Here is a 10628-nt window from a genome sequence, read left to right as displayed (position 1 = left end):
TGTCTCTCTTTCTGTCTCTCTCTCTCTCTCTCTCTCTCTCTCTCTGTCTCTCTCACTCTTCTCTCTCTGTCTCTCTCACTTTCTCTCTTTTTCCTCTTTCTGTCTCTCACTTTCTCTCTTTTTTCTCTCTCTCCTCTCTCACTCTCTTCTCTGTCTCTGTCTCTGTCTCTCCTCTCTCTCTCACTCTCTTCTCTGTCTCTGTCTCTGTCCCTCCTCTCTCTCTCACTCTCTTCTCTGTCTCTGTCACTCCTCTCCTCTCCCCCCCTCCATTTCTCTCCTCTCCCTCCCATTCCCTGACCTCATTGCCACCAACAATCTTTCACAGTGACTTAAGACTTGGGAGGAGCTGGACACAGACAGCTTGGAGCCTCTAAGGGAGAGGTGGGAGATTGAGTGTAGGAAAGCTCAGTTCTGGGCAATGAAGTAGAAAGGAAGATTGGACGAGCCGGGGACTGACAGTGCTATTATCCCAGCCCCATTACCCACATTCTTTGCTTTGGATTCCCCCCATTACAATAAAAGGAATTACTAATAAAAGGATTCCTTCTCCATTATTATAAAAGGAACAAGACCTGGAGGTATAGCTCAGTGGTGAGACCCCATCCCTGCCCAGTGCTCCCCCTCCCAAACTTTGGCCCTCACTCTTCCCCTCCAGCCCTCTCCCCTTAAACATGAAAAAGACGGCAAGAAAGAGCAGAGACCGACAGTACAGGGGGAGCTGCGGTTTATTTAAAGGAGAAGGGAATGTTCTCATTTTAGGGAATTTGGGAGTGGGGGCCTGAGGGTCCCATCCATCTGGCAACTCCTCGTCTGGAAATCACTGGATGCGAAAGCTCCTCTGGTCCTGGGCAAAAAAATAAGCTCTGAGAGAGAGCTCTGGGCTGGGGGTGGTAATTCTAGGAAAGATGGACTAGATCGCATTTGGAACTCTGGTCCAGAACCTCCCCAGGGATACCCTGCTGTCCATCATGTCCGAATCAAAATTTCCACTATTGGGCTAGAAGGTCTCTTCATAATATCTGTCCTCCTGACCTGATCTGCTTCTAGTATCCCAATCCTTATTCCCACTGTGGAATCTTGCCTCCAAAGGCTCCCTTCTCAGGACCATTCCTCTCTTCCCCTCCAGCCCAGGATTTATTTTCATGATATTTGTTTATATTTAAGGTGATCTTTCATTAATATCTGGGTAGATGTTATATGGGTGCGTGTCCCGTCTCTCTAACCAGACCACAAGCTCTCTGACTTTATATGATCCCTGAGGGACCACATCTCCCTACTGAACTAGAAACTCCCTGAGAGTAGATCCCTTCTCCATCAGACTGGACTTTCTGCAAGGGTGGGCCCATGATTCCTCAGTTCTCTATCTCCTATTTGGAATTACCCATGTGTCCTCGTCCCTTCAGCCTTTGGGAAGTTCTTCTAATCCTGTCCATTCTCCTGAGCTCTAAGTAGGTGATCACTTTCCAAATGGATCAGTCAACTCAAAATGTGCAAGGCAGTACAGATTACTTCCGAGAAGGAAGTATCAGATGTCTGACTTTCTGGGATGATCCTGCTCATGCATTTCCTGCTTCCCAGCCCTGATCAATCATGTCCTACTCCATCCCTCTCCCTCACTACCCCATCTCCTCTCCCTGCTCCCATATTCTATGAAATTGGATAAATTAACTTAATTTAAAGAGAAAAGGAAACTGAGGCACAAGGCCCTTCACCCATCAAGAATTGTATGGGGAAAGCATCAATGAGTTCTTTCCATGTCCTGTCTATAGATTCCAGATCTCTCCCACAAAATACTCTCTCTCTTCCAAGGATCTAGAGAGATCGTCCCTCTGCCTCCAGCCTCCTAGCCTAAGTCAGGGTTCAGCATCCTCAGGGGATGTGTCAGGATGACCTGGGACTTTCAGTCAGGACTTCTTGCGCTGATGTCCAGTCCCCCGCCCATCCCTCCCTGGTAACGTAAGGAGATGGACTAGATTATCTCAGTGTCAGCATACTCCATATATTCCCTCTACCTCAGAGGTTTCAATTGGGCCTGTCTTACTCCCTTTTCCCCCTCCACTCTTCTAGTCTCGAAGGACCCATATGTCCTGGCCTCCCAGCTCAGCCCTTACCTTGTTTATGGCATCCCAGTTAATAAAACCCAGCTTGGATTTAAAGTTCTGCAGAGAAAAAGGAGGGACGGAATTAGACCAGAATGTGGGCAGAGCCTAGGAACAAGAGCACACCACCTACACAACCCAGCAGCCCAGGGACCCCTGAACAGTCGGTGTCTGGACAACCGCGGGACAGAACAGCTTTGTTGGAAGGGGAGGGGAGAGAAGGGGGGATGCTGTTTACCAGACTCACCTTCCAGAATGTGTCAAAGTTGAAGAAGCCTTGAGCGTTGGGACCGTTCTAAGGAACAGAATGAGAATAAGGGGTGAGAGGGTCATCCCAAGACTCTCTAAATGATGAGATTTATCAGCAGGACACCTGAGTCCCAGGTCAAAAAGGGCTTGGTGCAAGACCACATGCCAGGGCAGCAGGGGGCCCATAAATCCCTTGCCTCCAAGCTGGTCCCATTCCTTCGGTCCCCCCACATGTAAATGCAACGTGCCAGTCAGAGCAATACTCACATAAACTCCGTTTCCACCATTGACCTCAGTTTCTCCTATTCCATCTCCAGCTGAGTAAGGCCCAGATCCCTGTATGAGGAGGGGGCAAAGAAAAGTGAATGCTCACAAAGAGCATCAGACCCCCCCACCCCACCCCCGCTGCCTCATTTCAAGCCTCAGCCCTTCTCTGCCCTGGTCTAACTTCTCCCAGGTAGCCTCAGCAGCATCATGGGAACCCTTCTCCCTCACCCTCCTGGCATTAGCTCTTAAACCTGGTAGACTCAGTGACCGTCCCCTCTGACCACCTCCTAAACACACACATACTCTCCTGACCTGAGTCTTAGCCTCCATGTCCAAAAGGAACATTCATGAAATGATCACTAAGGGCACAGCATTGTAGGAGAAAGAAGGAGGGAGGGAGAGAGGGAGCGGGAGAAAGAGACAGAGACAGAGAGACAGACAGAAGACAGACAGAGATAGAGACAGAGAGAGACAGAGACAGAGACAGAGACAGAGACAGAGGCAGAATCAAACCAACAGAGACACACAAAGAGGAACATAAGGTTGTGCCTCACAGCATAATAACCCCATGAAATATAAATCTTCTTTCCCGCTTTACAAGTAAGGAATGGGGATGGGGAGAGGTTATGAACAAGGCTATAAAGCTCTTAAGTCGGGAAACAGAATTTGAACTCAGATCCTTTGCCCCAAGTCTTTACACTCCACCAGAATTCGTGCCTTGTTAGAGCTCCCTTTTCAAGCACAGCTCTTGGAATCTTTGTCCTTCTTAGATCACCTCAGAAACCCTACTTCTGAGGGATTTCTCCGGAGTCCTTGCCACACCCTGCTGTTAGTGTTCTGCACTCCCTCCTATTACCCTGAATTTATTCATATGCAAAAATACTGGCTCTAGGATTGGACAGGCTGGATTTGAATCTTGCTCCTGCTGCTCCCTCCCCATGGAATCTCACTTAACCTGATTTGATCTCAATTTTCTCATTTACAAATTGAGAGGGTTGGACTAGCTAGCTGCTAAGGTCCCTTCCACCTCTAGATCTATGATCTTATGATATACATTTATATTGTCCACCCTAGTAAAATGTAAACTTCCTGAGGACAGGTATTTTTAATTTTCTTTTTCTTCCTTATCCCCAGTGTTGTCAGGGTTTTGTTAAATTCTTGCTATAATGAATTGAACTGAAAATGTGCTAGTGGAAATAAGACCTGCAAACAAATAACTTCCCTACAAAGTAGAAAATAAATGCAAAGGCTGAGGCCATACAAAGCACTATGGAAAATTTGAGATGAGGAGATGTTTCTATATGATAGAAACATCTCCTTGTCCATTCCTGGATTAATATAAACATAGTTTATATAATTAGATAGAATATTATTAGACTATAATAGGATATTCCTTATTCTATTCAAGAATAATAGAACAGAAGTGTCTGTTCCACTTCAGCTAGGATCTCCCATAGTCTTCATTGCCACATTCTTCCTAACTACAGTGAACAAGATGTTCCAACCAGGGTTCACACGATCCAGAGCTCCCAACCCAATGCCCTTTCTCTTTCAACACTACATTTGCATTTAAACATGGAGATTTTCAGATATTTTGAAAAACCCTAAATGGTTTTAACATTCAATCTGTTTATGTTTTGAATTCAGCCAGTAGCTTCCTAGTTCCAGAGTCAGTGTTTTTTCCTTGATCTTGGCAAAGGGTCCTCTCCCCATTTTGAAATTCTCTTATCTAACATACAGGGAGTTATCAGGACAGGTGAAACTGGACATACTTCTCCTATAAGTCATCTCTGACTAATTTCCCTCTTCTCCCTCCTTTGTTCTGGCCTGATTTTTTTTCTGATTTTTTTCAACTGGCAAGGACTCTTCCTATCCATCTCCTCTTCATGTCTCACCCCTTTCAGTTATCTCTCTCTCATCTATTCTTTAATATGACTTCAATCTGGCCTCCTCCAGGAAGCCCTCCCTGACTATCTCCAGTGGCTCCTTAGCAGTTAGTTTGCCCTTGTTGCCACTTTGCTCTTTGAATATTCTTAATGTATTTCATGATAGCATGTAGGAAGTTGGCCACACTCGACCATATCCTAGCTAGTCTTTTAAATTTAAAAAAAATTTTTTCATTGTTTTATTTTTCTGGCTATACATGTATATTAACTTTTAAAATACATATTTCTTTATGAATCATGTCCTAGCTAATCTCAGCTGACCTTCCTCCAACAGCAATAGAGAAATAAAGTAGGACTCACAATGCTACCCCCAGAAACTCCATTCTGTCCAGATCCCTGAAAAGAGGAGAGAGAGAGAGAGATGAGACAAATCAAGCCTCCAGAGATCCTGTCCATCAATTCCATTTCCTCCCAAACCCAATCCTCATTCCATCCTCACCTGGTTATTGACGCTTCCAAGGATGTCTTTCCCATGATTGATTGTATCCTGTGGGAATATGGAATAGAGAGTTAGAGGCAGGGGTTGAGGAAGACAGTTGGGGGTAGCTAGAAGACTCCATGATCTTAGAGAAGTTGAGGTTTCCTTAAACCCTTTTGGACTCTCTCCCAATAGAGGGGTGGACTTCGGAACGTGGAGATAGGGACATAAAGGACTTTCTGGAACTCCATGAAATAGATAGGTAACCACCCTCCCTCACTCGATCCCTCCCTCCCTCCCTCTGCAAAACCTGATCCTATCTCTATGTGGAGCATGAAAATCTTGTTTCCCCTTTCATTGTTGACAGTATCACCTGCCCTGCTTACTTAAGTTCTTTCTTGATGTTATCAATTCATTTTCATTCCCGCAAGCACCCCCGCAGCTGGAGTTTGGGAGGGGAGACCTTGCAAACCAAAGCACTTTATTTTCTTCATTCTCCTCCAGGGAAGGTGTGAGCCCAGCAAGTTTCAATTTGGGGAGGAGGATCACCCATGGGATCCATGGTTCTCTACTAGGTTCTATGAGAAAAATCAGACCCAGCCCCTGCTTCTAAAAAGGTCAGTTGGGAAAGAGGAGGAAAGATCTAACTTAGACAGATGCTTTTCCTCAGTCTGTGAGTGAGGAAGGAGACAGGAATTGAATGTGGGGAGACTGGATGACTTTCCAGCTTCTTCCCAGTAAGGTCTTTCACATCGTATCGATTATTCAAGACTTTAAGAGGCCCAAATCACTAGGCACATGTGTGTTCCACTAAATGATCAATCTACAATCCAAACCCAGAGAGAGAAGTTGATGGCTGTCCATTCCTGAGCTTCCTTCATTAGCACAGATGCTCGCTCTAGCATGACCTGGTTTATTCTTTCCAAGAAGAAGGATCTTCAGTCTCCAGGATCCTTACCCGGATGATAGCATCACTGTCAGGTTTGCTTCCACTCTGTCCGCTGCCCTTGTCAGGTTTGCTTCCACTCTGTCCGCTGCCCTTGTCAGGTTTGCTTCCACTCTGTCCGCTGCCCTTGTCAGGTTTGCTTCCACTCTGTCCGCTGCCCTTGTCAGGTTTGCTTCCACTCTGTCCGCTGCTCTGAGAGCTGCTTCCCTGGGTGAGAAGAAGAAACAGACAAGAATGGGCTTTGATTTCCCAGAATCTGGCGGCAAATCCCTACAAAACCTGTCCCTGGCTAACCCCATTAAAGACTGATCGCTCGCTTCCTCATCTCCTGAGCCTCCTCAGATGCTGTCAGCCAGCTTTAAGCAAAACTGATACGAAATCGGGATTCACAAAATAAACAAAACAGGAGAGTTAGTTATTTGTCACCGAAAAATATTCATAACTTGCCAAAGACTTTAGCCGTCACCTCCACGGTGTACATTTAAAATTTGTCCTGGTGTGTAATGCACCTTGGCACAGATTTGGCTGCTTAAGACTTGTAGAGACTTGCTCCTGCTTTGTGAATTCTACATTTATTCCCATGCCCTCATATATCTTATTGGATTATTAAATTCTAGTAAAAGCTTTGGAGCTCCTGTTAGGACCAAGGGTACCCCATAGTTGGTATCAGGTTGAGATGGAAATATAAAAATGGAGTAAGTGATAAGCAGGATTGGGGCTGAGATTATTGATTTCTAAGAGTAGTGTTCCTTGTAAGAGTGACGATGGTAACTGGCCATCAACAGCTTCTGAAGCTCACCTGGCTTCCACTGTCCGGGTTCTCACACTGAGAAGGGAAAAGAAGATAAAGTTTTAAGGGTGGACCTTGGCACTATAAACCCAGACCACAAAATCACAGGAACTCAGTCACACCCCCGTGAACCAAATCCCAAATCAGGCCTTGAGCCCCATCCTAAAACCCTGATCTAGTTCCAAGCCCCCAATCCTTAGTGCTAGTTTTAATCCTCACTATCCTCCCTTCCCAGCATGCACTCACCCCTTGACTGCTACTTCCTCTACTTCCACCATTGCCAGAAGATGAAGTAGATCCCTAAAAAAAGAGGGAGAATTCTGAGGTTGCCATAGAAGGATTTACAAGTGTGATAACCGCTGCACCCAGGCTTTATAGGTCAACAACAAATTGCTTCTCTCTCCTCCTGTCCCCAACCATCCCTTCCCACCTTCTTGATGGGGCTGGGAAACAAAATTATGGCTTCTCATCTGAGTTTTTTTATTATGGAAGAGACTTGGATAGCAAGCTATCTTTTAAATGTAGGCTAGATCTTGGTCGGGGTGTAGGGAAGGGAGGTCTAGGGAATAACCTCCATCCTTCACAGCCTCCTTGAACTCAGTAAATCAGAAAACTCTTTAGAGAGCTCACCTGGTTGCTGCTGCCTCCACTAGTGGTTGCTTCTGGGCTTGTTGCCTGGACAAAGATTTGGAATAAGGTTATTAGGGGGAAGGAACGAATGCAGAAAGGAGTTAAGCTGCAAAATCAGCCAGCCAGGACCAGAGGAGATAGTCTCTGACCATAGTGAAGACTGTCTCTTTTTTCTCTCTCTCATCACCCTATCATGGGACTGTGGTCCAGTCATAGCTGCTCTCCTCCTTAACGGTCCCACCTGCAGCTGCCAGGGGCTTTCTCTCAGAGAGAACTCTCTCCTCCCACTGCCATATATACAGATAAGAAATCCTTTCCTACCCTCTCCCGACTCCTAGAGCCTTCCCTCTAAGGCCGTCCCCCACTTATCCTGTTTATTTCTTATCTGTATACATGGTCTCCCCCATTAGATTGTAAGCTCTGGGCCTACATAACCTATACAGGACTGCTTGAGTTCTCAATGACAGGGAGTGGGAAGGAAGAAGAGGAAGATTCTGGAACTCAAAGTTTTAAAAACGAAGGTTAAAAATTCTTTTTAATAGAGTACCAGTTCTGGAGTCAGGAGGACCGGAGTTCAAAACCAGTCTCAGATACTTAACACTTCCTAGCTGTGGGACCCCGGGCAAGTCACTTAATCCCTGTTGCCCCCCAAAAAAACAAAATAGAAAAAGGGGGAATTCGATTTTACATGTAACTGGGGAAAAATAATAAACTAAAAGGATTGTAAACTCCAGGGCAAGAGCTGTTTTTGCCCTTTTTTTCCATCTCCTGCACTTAGCAGCACAAAGGCGGGGCACACAGATAAGTCCTTAACAAATGCTTGTTAATTGACTGACTCTCTGCTACCTCGAAGCCTAGGGTGGTTAGAAAAGGTACTTAGAAGTAGAGTTTCAGGTTCAAAGGCTGACTGCCACTTGAACCTGTGTGACATCACCTGGGTCTCAGTTTCCTCCCCTGTAAAATGAGGGAGTGGACGGGACTCTCTCCTAGCTCTCTGCATTAATAAGCCTGTGATACATTCCGGTTTCCCCTTCCTCTCCCCTCCTTCTGTTCTCCTTTAAAAATCCTCCTTTCTTAAACGAGCCGATCCATGGCCTCTGTCCTGACTCTGGGCCCTTGGCTGGCCCTTTTAGGCCATCTTTAGTGTTTTTCCACCTTATCCCAACAAGGACCCTTCTACCACCCCCCAAGATGCAGGATGCTGGCTAAAGGCAGAAGCCCCAGCTCTTTGTACCTAACAGGTGTTTGCTGAGGGGACAGAAATCAGAGGGAGGATGGCCACCTTCTGCTTGTGACACCAGGCTCACCTTTTGGGAGTTTGCATAGGAGGCTGGAGTACTGCTGACGCTGCTACTGGATCCTTGGGAGTTCCTGCCTCCCTAAGGGAAAGGAAGTGACACAGTCAGAGAAATCCGAGATGTTTACCTCCATTTCTCCTCCCGCCTTCCCCTCCCTCTCCTCTCCCCTCCTGGGTGGACACCTGGAATGGGTGAGGGAGAGACTTCCCCACCCCCAGAACATGTTTCAATTTCCCCAGATCTTCTTACCCCAGAGGCACTTCCACTGTCTGACCCAGAGGAGGGGGGGTTGGTGCACTAAGAGGAAAAGTAGATTGAGATCAGGTTTCCTCAAGTCAGAATTTGAATCCCTTCCAATCTAGCGTATTCCTCTAGATCTGAGATCATCTCTGTCCTCCCTCCTTTCCCTCTCCCCCCAAAGGCCTTCCCATCATTCCTCCTCATCACTTATTCTCCTGTCTTCCCCGCGTTGCTTTCCCCACTTTTCCTAATTCTCTTTTCACCTTTCTTTCCTCACCCACCACCATCTTCTCCAGTCTACAGCATCCCTCTTCCCACCCGCCTCCTTCCCAGATTTCCCTCTTACCCCTGATTCCTGGCTGCTGCTCCTCTCTACCAGCTTTCCGCTGCCTGAATTACCTCCCTACAATGAGAGGGAGAGGGAAATAACAGGTGGGTTAGGGTGGCGATCCTGGGGGAGGAGGGAGTCGAAAGATTTGAGGGAGAAGACTACTAGTTAGTGGTGGATCATCCACGGGGATGGGCTGGTTTCTTTTACCTGAAGACCGGTCCCCTGGCTGGATGAGCCGCCTTGGCTTCCATGACCCAATAAACCTCCGTGAGAGCTTCCATGCCCTCCCAAGAGCCCATGACCAGTGTGAGAGCCGCTTCCAAGGGTCCCATGCCCTCCAGATGAGAGCAGTCCATTATGTGTCTGCAAAGAGAACATCCTTAGAGTTGGCATCCATCACTGAGAAAGAGGGACAGAGGGCAACAGACAGAAGCCATGACAGGCCGCGGGGGGAGAGGGGGGAGAGAGGAGAAGGTGGGGGGGGATAGACATTCGAACCCTATCCCTGTGCCATTTTTCTGGATGCACACAATCCATCTGCCCCCCCAACCCTTCTTCCCCACCCCACTTCTTTCACTCTTCCCTTCCACTCACATTAGGATTGCTGGCGCCATGATGGATCCCCAGCCATGGACGATGGGCTAGATTATTAGTCCCGTGACTGATTGCCTCCCCAGCATTACTGATTTCTTTGCCTACAGAACTCCCGGCATGATTGACAGCGTTCCCTATATCCTGCAACCCATGACCAAATGGCTGTCCAACCCCAGGACCAATAGCTTCCCTAATTCCATGGTTAACAGCCTCCTCAAACCCATGTCTCACAGCCTCTCCAAGCCCCTCGCCAACAGCCTCCCCAAACCTTTCCGCAACCTCTCCCCCAGCAGACAAGCCCCCGGGCCCTTCTGCATCCAGGGGGGCTCCCCAGCTGCCCCTGAAGGACAGGGACAATATAAGGCCAAAGAGGAATTCCTCCAGTTTCATCTCTGCCTCCTCTTTGTTTCTTTTTTCTTTTTCTTTCTTTCTTTTTTTTTTTTTTAGGTTTTATTCTTCTTGCCTCACACTTTCCCTTCTCCTTCTGATTTCTCTCCTCCTTCCTCTAGTCCTCTCTTTTCTCAACCTCCCAAGTCGGCCTCCCCTCTGTGCCTATAGCCCTGTCTTCTTTCCTTGGTTCCCTGACTCCCAGAATCCTTCCTCCAGCCACTGCTCCTTATACATTGACCGGGAGAGGGAGGTGACAAAGTGGGGTGGGCCCCCAGACCCCTCCGCCCCCAGTGATTCAGGCCAAGCTGATGATAAGGTAATGAGCTATAATTGAATGTCTGTGTTGCAATGGGAGGGAGCTAGGAGAGGAGGCAGGGAGGGACAGAGAGCAAATAATATCCCAGTTTCCTAACCAAAGGAATTTAGAGCG

The 10628-nt window shown here is 47.2% G+C and overlaps 1 protein-coding gene across 4 annotated transcripts in view; it reads right to left on the bottom strand.

Annotated features, from left to right (window-relative positions):
- Positions 1-10424, bottom strand: part of LOC141564368 (uncharacterized) — a 17402-nt gene extending 6978 nt beyond the window's left edge. The window contains exons 1-15 of one of the 4 annotated variants that reach the window (XM_074306777.1): positions 9809-10424; positions 9422-9577; positions 9230-9286; positions 8893-8940; positions 8653-8724; positions 7346-7390; positions 6962-7015; positions 6725-6751; positions 5938-6132; positions 5001-5048; positions 4862-4897; positions 2616-2684; positions 2347-2394; positions 2112-2159; positions 713-844 (exon numbers count right to left, since the gene is read on the bottom strand). In XM_074306777.1, the coding sequence (XP_074162878.1) occupies positions 818-844; positions 2112-2159; positions 2347-2394; positions 2616-2684; positions 4862-4897; positions 5001-5048; positions 5938-6132; positions 6725-6751; positions 6962-7015; positions 7346-7390; positions 8653-8724; positions 8893-8940; positions 9230-9286; positions 9422-9577; positions 9809-10198 (1320 nt within the window). In that variant the 5' untranslated portion in view covers positions 10199-10424 and the 3' untranslated portion in view covers positions 713-817. Of the gene's footprint in view, positions 1-712; positions 845-2111; positions 2160-2346; positions 2395-2615; positions 2685-4861; positions 4898-5000; positions 5049-5937; positions 6133-6724; positions 6752-6934; positions 7016-7345; positions 7391-8652; positions 8725-8892; positions 8941-9229; positions 9287-9421; positions 9578-9808 lie in introns of those variants that run through there. The other 3 variants (XM_074306775.1, XM_074306778.1, XM_074306776.1) reach the window with 3 other exon arrangements.
- Positions 10425-10628: the final 204 nt, after the last annotated feature.

The sequence above is a fragment of the Sminthopsis crassicaudata genome, chromosome 3 (genome assembly GCF_048593235.1).
Source record: "Sminthopsis crassicaudata isolate SCR6 chromosome 3, ASM4859323v1, whole genome shotgun sequence".
NCBI classification, from domain to species: domain Eukaryota; kingdom Metazoa; phylum Chordata; class Mammalia; order Dasyuromorphia; family Dasyuridae; genus Sminthopsis; species Sminthopsis crassicaudata.
Note: the sequence above shows the minus strand (reverse complement) of the source record. Positions and strands in the feature narration are given on the sequence as shown.